General features: G+C 41.7%; 1 protein-coding gene across 1 annotated transcript; it reads right to left on the minus strand.

Annotated features, from left to right (window-relative positions):
• Positions 1 to 2,720: 2,720 nt before the first annotated feature.
• Positions 2,721 to 19,264, minus strand: hgfb (hepatocyte growth factor b). The gene is made up of 18 exons (XM_076089878.1): positions 19,216 to 19,264; positions 17,734 to 17,893; positions 17,164 to 17,276; positions 16,441 to 16,555; positions 14,670 to 14,818; positions 13,237 to 13,357; positions 12,095 to 12,213; positions 9,611 to 9,776; positions 9,376 to 9,509; positions 7,737 to 7,830; positions 6,373 to 6,503; positions 5,600 to 5,629; positions 4,965 to 5,070; positions 4,559 to 4,633; positions 4,183 to 4,332; positions 3,976 to 4,082; positions 3,413 to 3,555; positions 2,721 to 2,900 (listed from the first exon to the last, which is right to left on the minus strand). Exons 1-18 carry the CDS (start codon positions 19,262 to 19,264, stop codon positions 2,721 to 2,723), a joined length of 2,142 nt encoding a protein of 713 aa, XP_075945993.1.
• Between the last annotated feature and the right edge of the window lie 390 nt (positions 19,265 to 19,654).

The following is a 19,654-nucleotide window of genomic DNA, read 5'->3' on the forward strand; positions in this document are numbered from 1 at the left end:
ATTAGATTATGAAAGATATTCTCACCTAAATCTGAAACTCAATGATCTGTAATGGGCATCCTGTGGCTTATAAAAGCCTTGCCCTGGAATAATCAGTCTCTCTCGTTTCCCTTTCTTTCTCCCTCACACACATGTAACACATGCAAACCGAGATATTGAGAGGCCACCAGTCACATGCTGCTTGAAATCATCAGCCAACTGTGGCAGCATGTGAGAGTACCCTGTCTACTTTGTTTGAATTTCAAACAATACATTGATATATTACACCAACTCAGTCTCAATATGTTAATGCACCTTTAGATGAACAGCAGATCTTCCAATTTATTAGGCACAAGCTGCACTTCCTCCCTTGGTGTCACAAACTACAGCAGAGGGGGAAAAACAACCTTTCAACGTACTGACAATTCCTAGCTAAGGAGTTGTTCTGTCATATTCTAGCACTGCAAATTAATTGATTATTGCTCTTAATCATAATATACTTGATTGCTTAACTTTGGGACCCTTACCAATAAATAATGTTACATCTAAAAGAGTTATTGATCCCTTACACACACACAATATTGCTTTCACATCAACCTGAACAACCCAGAAAAAAGCCATGTTCTCTGGATCATTAGCCTCATGTGTGCTGTAGATCTCACAGTGTACTGAGCCAGGTCAAGTAAGCCACTCAGTCTGTGCGTGTATGTATGAGAGAGAGTGTGTGTGTGTGTGTGCATGCAGTTGTCCTTCAGTCTGTCTTCTTGTTTATGTCTACATTTTCTGTCTCTCTGTCCGTCCAGCTGACCTGCAGATCAAAGCAAACTTCTTACACTTCATCTCCCTTTGATGCCTCGACAGTGTCTGTTATCACAGAACGCTATGTTTGTGTACCTGTGTGTACTGGATACGTGTGTGTTGTGTCAGCATCAGCGCACATAGATAGCAACAGAAAATGTCAATCCCTGTGTATTTTCTGCTTGCTCCAGAAGGTCCTTCATACGACATCAATGTACTCACAATTAATCTCCAGCTCAGAATCCCTGCTTTCCTGCTGTTTCACCTTCACTCACACCACTTTGCATCCCCCTCTCTCACACGCGCGCGCACACACACACACACACACACACACACACACACACACACACACACACTCCAAACTCTTATGCCCCTCATATCTATCTTTCACTCCCTGTCTACTAAACTCTGGAAAGGGTTACAGCAGAATACTGGCAGTGTCTTGGCAGTGTCTTGATTAAGGACAGCTACAAGGCTAAAATGGGTGATGTGTGTGCGTGTAACTAAAGTTGTGGGAATATATGTGTGTGTGTGAGAGAGAGAGAGAAAGAGGAAAAGAGAGAGAGGTAAGATTTCCAAGACGAATAGCCTCTGTGCTACTGTGGTGCCATCTTCTGGTAGGGAAGCACAACAGCTTTGACTTAACTTTACAACAAGCAGGCGAACTGGCTGAGAAGATATATATTTGCATTCAGAACATTCAAAGAGGGCATTCAAAGAATGCAACATTTAAAACATGAAAACAAAACTGATAGATAAAAAAAACATTTAATATAGTGACAGACATCATAAAACATTTCAAATAATTGCTGAAATTGGGTTTAACATTTAGCATATTGGATACGATGACATGAAATGGATATTGAATGTACATTATACAGAAAACAGAAGACAGTACTGTACAACCTGTAGAATATAGCAGCTTGCAGCATCTTTCAGTGCACACACATACAAACAGAAATGTTTTCTCACTCTTATACAAACATAGTGTGGGGGGGGAGATGATAATTCATTCAGCTGAGGCTTAACCACACACACACACACACACGCACACACACACACACATACAAAACCCTTCTGCAGTTTTATTTTTGCATACTGACGCTGCTGCAGAATAACTACACACACACTCAATGAATTAACACATGAGTTGAAGGAAATATTTGATTTTGTATAGAAAGAACTTGTGTGTACACATGAATGTTCCATGAATGCTTCTGCTTTTTAATCATATCCTATGAAGCTGACCAGCCGTAAAGTCCTTTCATCTACACAGAATGTAAAGAGCACATTCATATATACAGTCAGTGGCTTTGTGATAACATTACAATACTGAAAATGGAGTTAATTTTGGTGTTTCCGTACAGCATGTCATTTATCTGATTAACACAACATTCATTTCTCTTGTTATAGATCTATAAGACCCAAATTACCTTCAGAGTGTCACAAATACACTCATTAAAATACTATGTACAGTAAGGACCACTTCATCTAGGCCCCCTGGAGATCCATGAAGCTTGACAAGAGAGCCCTTCACATTGCCCTACCACTGGATAGTTTTCTAAGTGGCCCATTGATGTACTCTACAAAAGGAGCGGCTGAACCACTGCACTTTGGTGTTAAAACATTCAAGTAAAACCAGGAATCAAGAGTATTCACATACACACATGCCACTCTGGTGGATTTGCTACCAAAAGAGAACAATGACAAATTGATGAAACCAAATGGTCTGCTTTCAACTCAAGGTATCTGTTTAAATCACAGTGTTTCCTCATGCATTCATCTATTAGGAGTGCTCTGATTAGGTTGTTTATTGGTCTGTGGGCTATGCAGGTATGGACAGCATGAAAACCAGGTATCCTGAGTGCACAGCTGGATTTACAGAAGTAGAGACTCTAGGTTTGATCTAGTCCCCTGGTTCTGTTTCATTCTCTATTGAGTCTCTAGACAATCTCAGGGTTGGGGTAATATTTGAAGACCTTGTAGATCCACTGGGTGTAGAATGGCACATTGATGAAGATGCCAGGCTGGTTGGCCCGAGCACAGCCTCTGCCATGAACGCTCACTCCCACGATAACCCTTATCTCACCATCCTGACACACAAGGGGACCGCCGTAATCCCTCTGCAAAGGAAATAGATTGCATATTTTTGTACGTTGCTGGTTGAGCTATGGCTAACATCACTATTTGAATTCATGACAGTGTTAAATGGAAACAAAATGCCTTTTTAAGCTCTTAGTGCCGGACAGCAACAGTATTATTTGTGAACATGGATAGTTCTCCTCCGGAGCTAGAAACCACAAAGCCAAGGCTTTGATCGCTGATGAAATTTAGAGAAACAGTCTCCAGCTGCCCTATTTACAACAGACTGAAAACTAAGCCTATGGATTCAAAGAACATTTGTTTGAGATGTGGATCAAACTGAGCTTTTGAAATATACTCATAAATTCACACTGGGTACAAGTGCTTTATCCAAATGTCTAAAGGCCTGTTTTTGTTTACCGACAAGGACTGGACGCACCATTTGAACTCTAGTGTGAAGTTTTCCTTCTGATCACTGAAACTTTATTTGGCCTCATGTTTAAATGATAAAACACCTCACTGGGAAAATAAATATGAATAAGTAACAGTTTACCTCACACACTCCCTCATTTCTCCTGCCTCCTGCACAGATCTTGGTGTTGGTGATGTGGAGGTTCCCTCTGTGCATCTCTCTGCACCTCACATTACTGACAATGGGCAGGTCGACCGCCTTCAGTACGTCATCATGGCCAGTGCCTGTAAGAGTTAAAGGTTGCTCTTTATTGCCTCTGATCTGTTGTAGCATATGCAATACAAATGCCACCATTATATTGTAGAACTCGTTTTTGGCATGATCTTGTAATAGAAATTAAATATAATTTAGTGCCCTATCATATTCAGCATATTTTCTATTTTCAAAAGCAGGGAGGGAAGAATGGTTTATACAGATTTCATGGCACATTTTAACTTTTATTAAAAATATCAAGCCACCCAACAAGCAGTACTGACCCTAAGCTATATGGCAACCAATTATTTGAGAGAGGGCTCTGTAACAATATACTTTTGTACCTTCAGAATAATCCAGCACTGTTGCAGGAGAATATAAATGCAATATATTACAGACCTTGGGAGTATACACAACAGCCTTAGTCAATGTAGAATATAAAATATCAGTACCTTTTGTCTCCCCCCATCCATACATCTTACATATTGTTCCTTCTGGGATTGAGCACCCTGCCACGGGTAGCTGAAGTGTATGGACATTGTCTGCAGGGAGGGCAGGCCTGGACGTATTTAATGAACACAGGAAGTGCAACGCTCAACATCACACACACATTTAAAGCATATCAATATATCTTTGACATTCTTTTTCAAGGTACTTACTTAGACAGCCTTATGAGGGCTAAACTGGAGCCCTCAGGACCACATATCACATGAGCTATGTTCACTTCCTGTCTCTTGGACCAGTCAGGAGCGCCTTCTTGAATATCTGAGACTCCCAGCCACACCCGATACTCACTGAGGTCTGGAACACTGAAGACAGAGTTCATACTTAACAAAATATTCCATATATATTACTCTCTCAGACTGGTCTGGAGAGACAGTAGTAGCAACTGAAGAGAGTCAGTAAGGTACGATAATACATAACCACACAAATACATTTAATACACAGAGGGTAAAGAAGCAAAATGCTCCAACAGTTCAAGGTTCAAGTAAAAGCAAAGAAATGGCATTAACAGACAGCGAACATTTAAGTTACCATGAGGAGAAGCATTGTCTGTCAGTGAGTACCCACTCCTCTCGTATTAGTGAACCCCCACACCAGTGCTGCGACCTGGAAAGAGCACAAAACACAAACAACATATCAAGGAAAGCTGTGAAATACCATATACGATCTAGTCCTGTCAATGTTAAAATCTACGTTGGGAAATCACAAAGGTTGTTACCCAAGTATGTACAATTTGAGGAGAGGGACATACTATAGTGCAATGAAAAACTAACAATAATGTTAGTCCAGAGAACCACATGACAAAATGGCTTTCACGTCTAAAACTTGACAAAGAGTGCAGTCCTAAATGCTTCAGGATGGGTTAAATGCAGGATGTTCAACTGTTCTTCATCAGTGGTAGAGTAAAATGTGTAGAATACTAAATGCACCGCCGTACCCTTTCTGTATGCTGACCATCCAGCTGCCGTCTGATATGCCCACCGGACCTCCTCCCACAATCCTGGTTCTTTTATGGACAAAACACCCCACAGAGGACAGTTCACCTGGAAAAGCAGAGACGCACACGCAAATATTTTGATATTCCTCATGCCATGCATTTAATTGAAGACATATACATGCATTCACAGGCACAGACATACTGTTAATGGTGACATTCTGTTTGCACAGTTGCAAAACAAGAGGCACTTGAGCTGCCTACTGATCCGCTATAATAATCATTGTATATAAAACACAACCAGTCATTGTGATGAGGCCATTAATTAAGGTACTTATTGAAGGTGTTCATATAGCGCATGGGCGTCATTTGAACTCTATATGTCAAGAGGTTGAGGGGTTCATCCTCTGTTCTTGAGTTATGATGTGCAGCAAAATGAGTGCAACACAAACACAGAAACAGATGCCACCATGACAACATAATCACGTACTATAATAGCTGGACATAAAAAGGACTCCACGGGGTTCTGAAAACACCGCTACTTGCCTTGGAGGCTATCAAATACAGATCAGCAGCTGAGCCACTCGCAAAGACAGACAGAAAGACAGAAAGACAGACGAGCAGACGGAGAGACTCACCCAGTGGAATGGTGTTCTGCGAAGCATCACCTGCAGAAAGTATAGGAGACAAACAAGGGATCAGGGAGTATTAACTGATGCAAGAAAAGAGGCGACCTCACACAGGGGTGTACATTGCACGCTGTCCACAAGGGCCCTCGTATTTGTCTGTCATGTCACAATCATTTTTTTTTCAGATCTGCAAGGATTTAATTAAATGTAACAAGCCTTACAAAACCATACCACAGTATGTGGTTGCAAGCTGTAGCTATTTACCATTTATGCTAACCAGTCTGAAACTTAATAAGCATGCTCTCATAACCAGTTTATGTTGTGTAATCGATCAAAGTAAACATCAAGGATCCACTAATTAGATGTCAACATTACATTATTCTTGAATCTTCATGCAGTTTACATGACACTGCATTGCCTTTGCAACATTACTGGAACTTTGAAAAGATGTCTAATAGTAGAAAAAAAATGATAGCATTCCGTGCACACACACACATGCATGCACGCGTGCGCACACACACACACGCTGAGTCTGGCTCTTGGTCCATGTGGGAATACTTAGAAGGAGCCCGTTTTTCTGATAGGTTGTGAATCTCCTCTGACCAACACTAACCTGCGAGTGTAGACAGTCCTACACACTGCAAATAAAGTATGTGTGTGTAAGTCAACCAGACACAGTACAAACATATCTATACTAGCTCTTTCTTTGACCAAGAAGAATGAAATATTTCACAGTGTGATTGTGTGTGACTTGAATGTACACACTCCCTTGTTGCACTCACATGGTTTTACATTACAGTAGTCCCAGGGAATGGCAGAGTTGTTGGTGTAACACCAGGGACCATGTTTGTCTTTATCAGGGTTTCTGCAGTAGCTTCCCTCCAGGCCAGCCATCAGCATGCCCCTCTCGCCACTGGACAAACACACAAACACAAAAGATCCAATAACTTATCTTTTATCAACATTCAGCAAGCTCAAAAGACCATTTTCAAAACAAAAGGAAGTTTTTTTTCCCCCTTTAAGCAGATAATCCGGCTGTTGATGAAGCTAAAAAGGATTTGCTAGTGATTTATAACCATTAATAAAAGCTGAACAAATTTTGCCAGATAGGATCTGAACAGTCAAACTACACAGCTGTATAAACTCTGTCCCTCTAGACAAGATAAGGAGGTAATTTGCAAAGGAATTACTCACTGAGACAGTACGCACCCACCTACACTTACATATCTAATACATGCTCGTGCAGACATATCCCACACATGAGAGTATTCTCAAAAGACTGATTATTCCAGGGCAAAACCACAAACCGAACTCTTTCCCACACTGAATTCATTAACCGATAAGGTGGAGAACTGTAAAATAAATATAAAGGAGAAGGATGCCGGGTACCAAATCACAGCCATCCAATGTGTGTTGTGTTTCTAGCAGCTAGCATAACAGCCAGCTCTCTGTGTGCCTCCTAACCCTGACTTTTGACCCCTGAGCAGGAACCAAGCGGTGGAGCTGATTGGCTTTGAAGTGTTCCTACAAAGGAGGGGTTTGGGGTCAAAGGTGAGGAGTGAAGTGAATATCCCCCTGCCAAGTTATCACTCGGAGTCATTCCTGCTGAGTTAGGTCATCTTCAGGGAAACACTTCTCTAGCCATTAGAAGATGCTGGAGAGGCTAGTCACGGCACCCGCAGGAGCCGTTTTCTCCTCTGAGGAACAAGAGGCCTGACTTGATCCGCTAACAACAACAATAAGATGTAATGGAGGTCACTAATAGGGCGCCTCCCGCACTAACCACCACGTCTCAGGTTCCCAGACATGATTCTCAAAAACACAGACACATTTTCATGCACATTGAGGCTGTGAAGCATAAGCTTGTATCACGAAGAGCTAAATAACTCTTTCTACTGTTGAGACCCATGAAACATGAATTTTCTGCTTATCATCAGTGATTTTCTTTGATCCCATTGAGCTTTTAAATAACTTCTATACTGTGTTAGACTCTCTCTCATGGGTTACATGTACTGGAGCTGTGTCTTGATGTCTATTTTAGGCAGAGGCACTTGTCTGATTGATGGTGCAGGTCTGTTTTGTACATCATAGGAGGGGTTTGGAAAAGTTATTAGGTTAGAAAGAAGCAGGGATTCAGTCGGCTGACCTGTTGCTGTGGTCTCTCCAGGGAGTACAGGGGAGGTTTGATCTCGTCCTTGACTGCTCTCCTTGGTAATTCTCCCCAAAGCCTTCATAGCAGTCTGGATTTCGACAAAAAAAAGAAATAAAATGAGACAATGCTTCTGCCAACCAGTCAAGTTGCAGTTTACATACATCTCTATCCAAACTGTTATCACTTCACCCTTTTGTCTAACTAGTCGTTTGTGTGAAATTGTCAAAATTAGCACATGAATTCTTCAGTTATGCTGTTTTGTGAGGTCTGACCAACATAATCTAATCAGTTCAACTTTGAGTCTAAGTGGACATTTGTGCCACATTGGAAGAAATGTGCTCAAGCGTTCCTGAGATATCACGCGAATGGGAAGGACATGAGGTCACAGTGACTTTGACCTTTGACCACTAAAATCGAATCAGTTCATCCTTGAGTCAATGGGCTTTTGTCATATCTCAATTTTCTGCCTCCTCGTCTCCTTGTGGCGCAGAAATCGATCTCAGTGCTCCATCTTGAAGGACGTCCCAAATCCTAAAATGCATCTTGAGGAGCGAAGAGCAAGGAGACTTGCCAGAGGGGCTATATATGCGACGAAGCAGAGGATTATCCTTTACGCAGTCTTTTCAGCACACGATATATATCACTCAATCATATATAAAATATATGTCACTCTTTATTTGTACAGGACTTTTTATACAAACATTTATAGTGCTTCACACAAGACGCAAGACTAAGACGCAAGGAGAAAAGACGAGTAAAGGAATCGAGGCTGTACAAACTAGTATAGGAGAATGCCCTTAAAAGGACGTTTTTGCCAAAATTGAAGAAATTCCCTCAAGGTGTTCCTGAGATATTGCATTCACGAGAATGGACTGGATGGAAAAACCTAAAACACAATGCCTCCGGTCACAGCTTTCGCAGATCTTAAAAATATACACAACTGGCAGTACTCTACAACAATAGTTTTTGTACATTTTTGCCATACAGTATTGTTGTACAGTACTACAAACTATTTTAAAAAGTGTTATGCACAGCAGAATAAAAACAACCCTTAGTTTCTGAGCTAATGTGGTTGTCATTGGATCTAGAATACACTGGGCTGGGAACACAAAGAAGTCGTCCACAATGATGCCTTAGAAAAACATGGGCCATAAATAAGGTTTTGAAGTCACCCTGCATCTCATTTCTTTATGGGAGAAATTTCTTTATGGTTTGCAATCCCAATGCAAGGCTACATACTCTCGAACACATGTCTCTAAGATCCCTTGGGAAATTTGCATTTCTGTACTCAGTCTTAGATCTACATCTTTTACTTCCAAATCTCTTGCTATCCCAGAAAAACTCCCATCCAGCACTACATCCACTCCATCTTTCACTGTCCAGTGAGACCTGACGATCGTGAGCTGCTGTCAGAGTTCGTTTATGTGAGACTAGGTGGTCAGTCCTTCCCACAGTTCTATAGGGCTACAGTACTCCGCTGGGACAGAGAATACGTGGCTACAAGCCAATATGTGTGGTTACAGGGTCTCATGTGAACTCGTGCACACAATATAAAAATATAGACTAATTCTCTGCTTGGGAGTAAAAATCAGCTTTCTCCTTGCTGTTTTGGGCGTAAAATAAAGTCTCTCACCAATGATGGGCTTGTTTTGGGTGCCGCACTGCGGGATGTTGGTGCAGAACATTGTGCGGACCCTTGGGTCCGTAGTGAAGCACCACGGGAATTCTTGGCCATCTGGATTGCGACAGTAGTTTTCTCTCAAGTCTCTGGAAAACACAGATAAAGTCATCCTGTAATCTGCTTGGATATAAGTGCATGCAGGTGGGTGAGTGAGTGGATGGCTGTCTTATGTGAGAGTCTGACTCACTTGCAGGGGTAGGCTTGAGGTATGAATGTGTGGTTATGGGGGTACTGAGAGTCCCAGCGTTGGCAGATTAGCCCGGTGGGCATCACGTCTACTGTCCCCCGATATCCCTCTCCTCTGCCCTGGTAACACTCGGTTGTTTCCACCACATTACTTTTAGGAGACGTTTCTGTAAAATAGCAAAAATATATTAAGGGGTGGGTGACTTTGGTAAAGGTAACATAAAGCATGTTTATATTTACTCAAATTATTTGAATGAATGTGAATACCTGGATATAGGAAATAGTTTGATTAAGGTCTCGACATAGTTATTCAGCCTTTTTTTAACAACCCAAGTTTACACAGGTTTTATAGGGTAATAAAAATGCAAGTAATGACACTAGATCATGTTGTGTTATAGCTGAAACATGAAAGGTGTTTCAACATAACCCCCAAAAAAACTACATTTGCTTCGAATGCCGCCCTTTTTAAAGAAAAACACATTCACTTAAAAACACAGAATAAAAACACAGATAAATGCAGAAAACAACACTAAACAATGATTAGCTAACGATTACCTTTGTGTAATTCCATGTCAGCACGAATGTTTACATGTGATTGTATCAAAACAGAAAAAGACATTTAACTAAAATATTTTGGCTTTGTTAATTTAAGCTGTGATTTGCAAAGACGTGGATAAATGGCAAATTTGTTTTAAATGGTGGATGGAGAGATGTGGGAGACTGTGAACTGCAGAGAGAGTTGGAGGTGAACTGCAGATGAACTGTGGCACTGCACTGAAACCTTGATGAACCTAACTATAGATTAGAGAATAATAACACTACGTTACACGCATGGCAAACTACACATTTTCTATTTGCCTTCTATTATTATTTCTCACACTCGTACACGTGATCTAGAGCTCTCGCCTCTGGTCATATTAAAAAAAAATAAAAAATCACACAATGGATTTTATCTCCAAACTGTTAACATGAAACAGTCCAGACTGTAACAGACAATTTGCTCTGATCAGAGGTGATACCCAAATCAATTGGCCTACTGTCTGCACCCTTGGGTCTTAGAGTGTTTACATGAGGGTTACATGAGATACTTCCCTTTATCGGGTTAAGAACATGTTATTGCTGTACATGTAAGAACAATTGCAAAAAAATAATGAATAGCAAATTATCCAGCACACTTAGTGTGACAAGACTTTTTACATGCTGAATGGCTAAATAGCCGCAATGTCTTGGCCACCTGCTTTCCCCAGAACAGCTCACTCTACGGATTTACAGGACCCACAGGGTAATGAGGCTGATATGGACAGAATTGGAAAAACAAGGCAGGGGATCTTATCTGCTCTACTTTTCTTTACAGAAGGGCTGCTCATTACGCACAAGTTACACCAGTTCATTAGCCTGCACATTGTGCGTGATTGTATCCAACAATGTGCAAGGCTGCAGATCTTCAACACTCTAAAACAGACATTTTCTGTCCAGACAATATGTCTAAAAATAGATATGCACTAGTTGCGACAGTAAACAAAAGAGCAGGCCTTGACAAAAGAACACTTTGTCTCTCTCCTCTCTGCCTTGTTTTGATTAAGACTAACTGGGTCGTAAACTTGGTCTGTTCCCATCAAACTCTCATATCAGAGAGAGAGAGAGAGAGAGAGAGAGAGAGAGAGAGAGAGCAGGCGGGGGAGACTATTTTTCTAGGGGGGAAAAGAAGAGGGGAATAGTGAATCACTGGGTCAACATGGAGGAGTGCCATCTAGTAAACATGGTGCCAGGATTGCTGATGATTTTAGCAGGCAAACAGGCCCGTCACAGACCCCGGAGAAAGAAGCTGAACCCAACAATAACACTAGGGCTCTCTCTGTTTTATGTTCTTGAGGACCACAGTGGCTGTCTCAGGGACTCGTCACTGATTATAGGTCAACTAAGAGCATAATGCACTGCTAAGTATAGACACCCAAAACACAAAGGCGTGACACATACACCTAGCTCTTACACATCAATCACACTGCTTACGCTAAGTGTATGAGGTGTAATGAAAGCGATCTGCTTGTAGTATGTGTGACCCTGGTGTTGTGTCTGCATGTGTAACAGGAGGTTAATGCGGAGCAGTAACTGAGCCCAGTGCAGTTTGACCACCACACATAAGAGCTGGCATAGAACAATAAACAGCAGTCCAGTGGCGCAGGGGGAAAATAAACATTCTGGCTATTAGAGAAGACATAACAGAGCCAAACCAAAGAAGGGAACTGAGTGCGTGAGTGTGTGTGTGTGTGTAAGTGTGTGTGTGTGTGTATTCCATAGCTTAAGCCAATGAGAGGGAGAGGAATGGTACAATGAAAGGTACAGGAAGTTGTAAATGCTGGTGCCTTCATTCACACTTTATGGGCCTGTACAGAACATAAACACACCCATGCACAGACATGCATAGACTTCCACTTAACGTGCATGCCTTTCAGCCGCACACAAACAAACACACATGCATGCTTACCACAAACTTTGATGTTGCAGTACTCCCAGGGTGTGTTTGGGTCCATGGTAAAGCACCAGGGTTTGTGGCGTCCGTCTGGGTTCCTACAATAGTTATCATCCAGGCCCTTGTCAGGGTACCTAATGCAAAACATGCAGTATAACAACTTTAATGTACAGACAAAATGTGAGATATGAGTGAAAAACGTAGCACTAAACAACTATCACACTGTTGCACAACCCTTAGCCCAACTCTCTTACTTGCAATTAAGTTGTAGTGATACAAAACACTAATTGTCACATTTCTTAAAGCCCAGAGGTGCCTGAGAAGAAAATCGTATTTCTTTTTTTCTTCTGATTCCTCAAGAGAACAGTGTAGAAGTAGAGAGCCAATTCCCTCTTGCACATAATTGAAGCATTTATAACTGGGATGGTACAAGGAATGCATCTGTGAATCTGTTCAGAGGGAGATAATAGGCTGCACCGCTACAGGTGTTCTACAGTAAGTCATCCCAAAGTCCCACATCCCTCCAAGCCTGCAGCGTCCAGGCATGCAGTATCAGGCTGTGGGACCCTCTCATTGCATTAGCGCTATGAGCAGTCTGGGACCTCGTTTACACAAACACTGGGATGATTAAGGATGTGTTAACGAGACCCTACTAATCCAGACCACCTGCTATATGACTAGTTGGAGCACACAGCAGACATGCACATACACAAACAAGCATCATGTAAGGAATCATAATAGAGACTAAAATATATGGCCTGTCTAAAATAGCTATAAGTCTATCTTATGGCTGGACACAAGTCTTCTTTATAATCTATTGAGAGCTTAAAGGAATTTGAGCCAATTAAGTGAGAACTAAAAGTTTTCCCAGCATAGTGCTGCTAAAAACATAAAATTACACACTGGATTCTGATGGCATTCCTTCAGGGAAAGACGCACTGGCTGACTCCAAATCACTTTAGAGCTAGTGCACCATGACCTCAGGAAATGATTGTGTGAACGTACTAACGTATAAAGTATTCTCATCAAACTTGTTGCTATTAAACTACATATATCCATGTGTGTGGACTTAAGTGTGATTGAGCATGCACAATTTAATGTCACGCTGAGTGATGCAGATGCATGTGTGTGTGTGTGTGTGTGTGTGTGTGAATTACCTTTTGGGGTGGTACAGGTGTTTGTGTGGATCATCCAGGTCCCAGCGCTGGCATTCCTTTCCACTTTCTGTGTGGTCCATTGGTCCTCTGTAATCTTCCCCATTACAGTTCATACACTCAACTACACACACATGCACACACAGACGCACACACCCACAAACACAGAGCAATAGCTTAGAGGAACACAGAATCAAACTACCATAAATTCACTTAACAAAAAAGAGAACCTAAATAAATTGAGAGCACAGAATGAAAATGAATCAATCACTTTAAGTAGTATATCTATGGGTTGACAAAGCAATAAACTTGTACATTGTGGATTATCCAATGTAATACATATTAGGTCATGATTTTCTGTCCTAAAATGGCAATGCAACATTTTTGCAATAAAACCCTCCATAAGTATTATTGTGTCTTACACCAATGATCTCTTAGATGTAGAGAAGGGACCGTGTTTTGCATGGTGACTAGTACACACTGTCTAGTGTAAACAACAGAGAGCTTGCAGATTAGAAACAGATGTTGATGAGTCCACTGCTGCCATGACAGAGCACATTTAATACCACTGGCTGCGTGTGTAGGTGTGTTTGCGTGTCCGTGTGTATGTTTCCTATTAGGACCAGCTAATTTCTAGTGAACCATTTCCAGTCATTTTCTTCTGAACGAACGCAGGTGCTCTATCAAAATAAAAAGCTCTGTTGTACAACTTGTGATAACCCAGTGAGACACCATATGTGAGTTGGAGAGCAAGAAAGGATTCCCATCCTGTCTTATCGCCTGGTTCCTCATTAAGGTGATCCAGTGTCATACATGCAGAGGAAACAACCCCTTCTGACAGCATGAATCCCCAGGGATTAGATAACAGAGGTCATTATCATCCCTTTCTTCAGGGAGACATCAATGCCTGTAATACTGTGGCTGAAACACCAATGGGAAAGTGTTTTTCTATCATGTTTTTCTTATACTTACTCATAACTCGAACTCAGCGGTTACCTTCTACTTGTGCCACAGGGATGGATAAAGTAGCAAACAAGTTATCCATAGGAGACGACAGGGGATTAATATCCTCTAACATTCCAGCCCCAGCCTCTTTAGGTTCAAACCATTTACAAAACCTGAACCTGATGGAATGAGAGAGGACAGCATAAACTGAGCCACACACCTGGAAACGGCTGCAGCTAGCCTACGCAAATCAAGAAAATCTGTGCCCCACACACATATACACATAGAGATGTAGAGTTGAGCACAGTTAGAGCCAGCGCTGCTTATTCCAAAGCACTATGTGATTGCCTAATTTGCTGCAGCTCATTTCAGACTATCAAGCCCGAATTGGTGCGGCAATTTGCAATGTGGAATGGACATTATTTTAAGATAAATATCTGCCCAGATACATACAGACATATTTTGTGTGTGTGTGTGTGTGTGTAGCCTACCCTGTGAACACTGTGGTATGCCACACTCCTGGTGTCTGAGCTGTGGTCGTGGGTCAGTGGTGAAGCACCATGGGCCAACGGTGGAGTTGTCTGGATTGCGACAGTAGTTTTCTCTGAGGTCCTTCTTCCTGAATCTCTTAGACATGAATCTGTCAGGAGCAGAGCAGCAGTTACATAAACAGTTAGATGTACCAAGACCGGTTGCCAAAAAATACAGCTGGCATGCAGAGCAACTTGGTTTTGAAAAACACCCAAGGTCACAGAGTCTGTTCTCTTTTTATACATCTGTAACAGAATGACGGATCATTTGCTCATTGAAGAGGGAGCTGCTCTGTGATGGCTGAAACCTGCCTTGTAAACATGTGAAAATGAACAAGTGTAAAAGTAATTGATGGCAACGCTAAAAGGTCAAACCGTCAATGTCAAGATGGTATTAATGATAGAAAACACATTAATATGTAGAAGCAATGTTAGTTTTCCATGAGGCCGGTTCTGAATATAGTGTAAACACTCTGACAAATGACTCATACCTTCTACATCAGGCTAGCACATGGCTGTAGTCATCAGTTGCAATGACGGACATAGTGTAGTCTTTGAGTCAAGCTGTGTTTTTCCACATAATGATGAAAAGATAAAGTTTTGAACTAGTCTTTCAGTGGAGTGGGTAATGACAGGTACAGAAATGAGAGGGCCTTTTCAAGGGAATCCAAAAAGAGGAGAAACTGCAATTTGTTCTGTGTGTGTCTGTGTGTGTGTGTGTCAGAGTTTCCCTGTAAGCAGACTGATAAAACATACAAAGCACCTGGGTTTAATTACCTGATCTAGAGAGACATTATTAACAGCAGTCTGATAAAGCAGGTTCACTGGAGGTACAAACGCACACTGCCCTCTTTGATTCGTCTGCTGCAGCAACATCTCACTACAAAGCCTTTCAAAGTCATTTAATACCTCTGAGAAGAGGGGAGTGGAGAAGGAAGGAGGTAGCATGTGGTTCAAAGAAAATAAAGGTCTAAGACGAGATTTACTGTATGTGTCATTTCTGAGGTTCTCTGATGGTTATTAATATTGGCAAGTGATAAATTTTGTCCTTACTGTAGTGGAATTTTCATTGTCCTCCCTTCACACAAAATACTGCTGTCTTTCTAATATTAACGAAGATGATGGGAAAATATCACCTAAAGTAGATTCAATATGAGACTAAACATTTTTTATAGGATGAATGCAGTTATCTTGTTGCTTACCAGGCAATTACTCAAGATCAGTGCTAATTTAACTTTGATAATCCTTTAGAAAGCATTGCCTCACTTGCATCTTTTGTCTTTAAACTCCACTTAATTGGCTCTTTCTTCAACTGGGAGCTACCCTGCATCAGAAAGTATGCCTGCGTATTGAAAAATGAGCTTAATCTGTGAATTTAGCGAAGGGATGTACCTTAAATTCAATCAAAGGCTGCATATTAGATGTTATGATAATCCCAGTAAAATACACACACACATGCACACACACAAACACACACACACCTAGATAAACAGTAGGGACGCAGCAGGAAATGATCTGTGACTGTGTAAAGTGTTACAATGAGGTCAGTTCTGATGAATGACTGCTCCCAGGAGCCTAATCAACCCTTAATATGTCATACTCATGTACACACACACAGACTAGCCCCTAGCTACTAGCTAATTGTATCACTAACAGGCCGACACTAACCATAAGAAGCAGCTTCAACACTACTTTGTTTGATTTTGTGGTGAAAAGTACATCAGATTCTTACTTGTGTTCATGAGGAATAGGAGAGGCCCAGGCCTGGCACAGGATCCCGCTCACTGTCACCGACCTCCGCCCCCTGTAGCTCTCCCCTGTACCCACAATGCACTCCCTCACATAGTCTGAAAGAGAGAGGATGAGGAGAGACAGCAGCAGAGAGACGAGATGACAGCAAAAGCCAGCGAGTAAGTGGGATGAGCCAACAACCTGAATGCAGTGTTGTGTACACAGAGCCAGTATGGATGATGAAGAAAACAGACAGAAGGAGATGTTCAGCTATAATGCTGAGCTTAACAAGGACGGGACAATGCCAAAAGCTCAATCTGTTTTCCTAATCTTGTGCAAAACATTTGGATCCAGTAAAATAGCTTACACAGCTTGCATGTTCACTGTTGTGGTCAGTCAGACTCAAGTGAGATGGGGGTTTCCATCGTTTACACAAACTTAATGAGAGAAAATGAACCATAATCTGCTGCCACACAATAAACAGGACAATGGGTATTGCCCTTCCTTCACTTGCTCCTTAGGGATGCATCAAAACAAATAATCACTCTGAAAATAGGTATTTATAGAGTTATATAATGCATATATTAAATCATCAGGGAATAGACTTAAGCGTTTCTGCTGATTGGAAGTGAGACTATGTAGCGATGTGGGGGGAAGGGTGGGGCACACAAACACCACTATAGTGTCAGCTGGTAAAGAAAAAAGTTGGAACAGTAGAGGGCACCTTTCTTTTGATACAGTTGGTAGTTGAAGTCCTGTTGGCTCTGAGCTGCTGGTGAGTTCCTGTCAAACGACAGCCACTGGCATTTCCTGTTGTTATGATCATAGAGGAATGCTCTGGAGAATAAAGGAGGGAAGGAAAGGAAGAACAGAGAAAAAGGGGAAGAGTGAATAATACATGAATATGATTAGCAGACAAAGTCCATCACTGTGTATTGACAGCCATTCATCCACAGAATAGAAACCCTTTATATTGTCATATACATATACACATACACGAAATTTGACCATGCATTTGACCCATCCCTGTTTATAGGGAGCAGTGGGCTGCCAATGACAGGCGCCCGGAGCCGGGGGTTCAGTGTCTTGCTCAGGGACACTTCGACACGTGGCACGTCCCAGCCGAGGATCGAACCGTTGACCCTGCGGTTACCAGACAACCCTCTTAAGCCAGTGAGCCACGGTCGCCCCCATTTTTTTATTTTTTTTTATAAACAGTGTGGGAGACTTACTTTACCATGTTACAAAGAAACACCCTGCAGTTTAAAGGTTTAAGCAATAAGAGCAAACATACCTGCAGCTGAAAGGAAGTCGTCTGTTGCGACTGCAGGCTTTGGCACACTTTGCCATGCTCAGCTTCTTGCTTTTGGTCAGGGGAGAGGAATCGGGAGACACAACAACCAGCCGTATACCATCAGTCTTCTGGTAGTCCTGGAGTGCATTTCGTTTGCCCTCTGATACACAATTACATAACATGTCCATGACTATTCAGCAGTATTTACGGCTGCCACCACAAGGGCTATCTGATGACAATAATTATAGTTTGCTAATTAACTTTTTTTCTGTAGTAATTTATTATGTATGGAATATACAAAACACATAATTGCATTTTACCTGTAAGGTAAACAAGGTTTATTATTATTAAGTTTATTGATTAAAATAAATAAATAATGAATTTACATGCACACAAACACACTAGCAAACCCCTCTCTGTGGTCTGCGAGGCAGTGTGGATAATCTGCTGATGAGCAGGTAGACTGAGAACACTGTGCAACAGCATACAATGTGCGAATTAGTCTGCTTTAACTTCATCTACAAGACTTAATAGGATGCGTTGTCATGTATTACTGCTCCCATTGAAACTAATGAAGGGAATCAGTGATTCCTGTTGCCTCAGTTGTTAACAGGTTCTCTGCAGAATTAGAATTTACATATAAACAAAAAAACTCCTTTCTCCATCTCAACCCTCTGTCTTTATGCACTCCAATCGATTCAAGAGCTCAGAAAACAACTTAATCGTGGGGTGTTTCTGATGGAAAGGTGGCTGAAAATCTGTGGATTCTTGGAATCGCATCATGTAAACAACATACACATCAGAGCGGGTGTTCAGATTCAGTCGGCCTATTTGGGTGTCCGGGGACGCGGTGAGCAACCTGAGGATCGCAGAGCACCGGAGGCATCGTGTTTGTCCGATCCTCAACTTGTGTTCACCGAGCAACGAGCCGCAAAAACCGCACGACAGGATGCCTGAAGCACTCGTTTTAATTTCCAAAGGATGATTTTGTGGTACAGGTGGCTGCATATATTCCTTTATCATAGAGTGTATTTATCTCGTTTCGCGATCCATTCAGTTCGTCTTAATAATGCGTCCTTAAATGCGCTCTGGCACGGAGCGATTGCACTACAGCATGAGTTGTGATTAAAAAGCCACTGCTAGATCGTTACAGATAAAAGCATGGTGTTCGTCTTTCTTCCAGGAAAGGCCAATTTAAGAAATGTTCACATGATGACTACGAACCACTTAAACTACACTTTCTTTTTAGAATTAGATCGGACAAATAACTAATATAAATATTTGTTAACAAAGCGCTGCCCCATACATTCTAAATATGTAGAAAGCGAGTGTATGGAATGCTCCATACAACAGAACATAATAAAGTTATACTAATAAAGCCTTTGCGAACTCGTGTCATTTTCGCACGGCGCGCAGTGTTGTGACACCAGCTCCAGCCCAGTGGAAGACGATATGGAGCAAAATGGTTTTATCCAAACTTACCAGAACAAGAAATGACGAAGAGTCCGAAAATGAGCTTGTAAATCCACATCGCAGCGTCACAGAAGGACCGTTTCCGAGACAAATGGGAAAATGCTGCTTGCTGTGCTGTCGGACTGCAACTAGGAGATGTTGCTTTCACCACTGCACAGATGATGCGTCTCCTCTCTAAGTAGTTCCTCGCCTCCCTCCCTCCCTCCCTCCCCGTGCGTGTGTATGACTTTATCTCTCTCACCCTTTCTTTCTCTATTTCTCTTTTCAATAACGTGTTCTTCATTGGCCTGAATGTCACATAGTATAAGCTTCATTAACAGTGATGCATATGCCAATTGCCGTTCCGTTCTCTCCATCCTTATCAGGCTGTTGTTTTACCATTATGTTCTGACTCAATTGCCCAATAAACAAGACCTCCTTTATAAGAAAATACAAGCAGATTGTGGTT

Source organism: Anarhichas minor, unplaced genomic scaffold (genome assembly GCF_050575085.1).
Source record: "Anarhichas minor isolate MPS153535 unplaced genomic scaffold, ASM5057508v1 ptg000011l, whole genome shotgun sequence".
In the NCBI taxonomy this organism is placed as follows: Eukaryota; Metazoa; Chordata; class Actinopteri; order Perciformes; family Anarhichadidae; genus Anarhichas; species Anarhichas minor.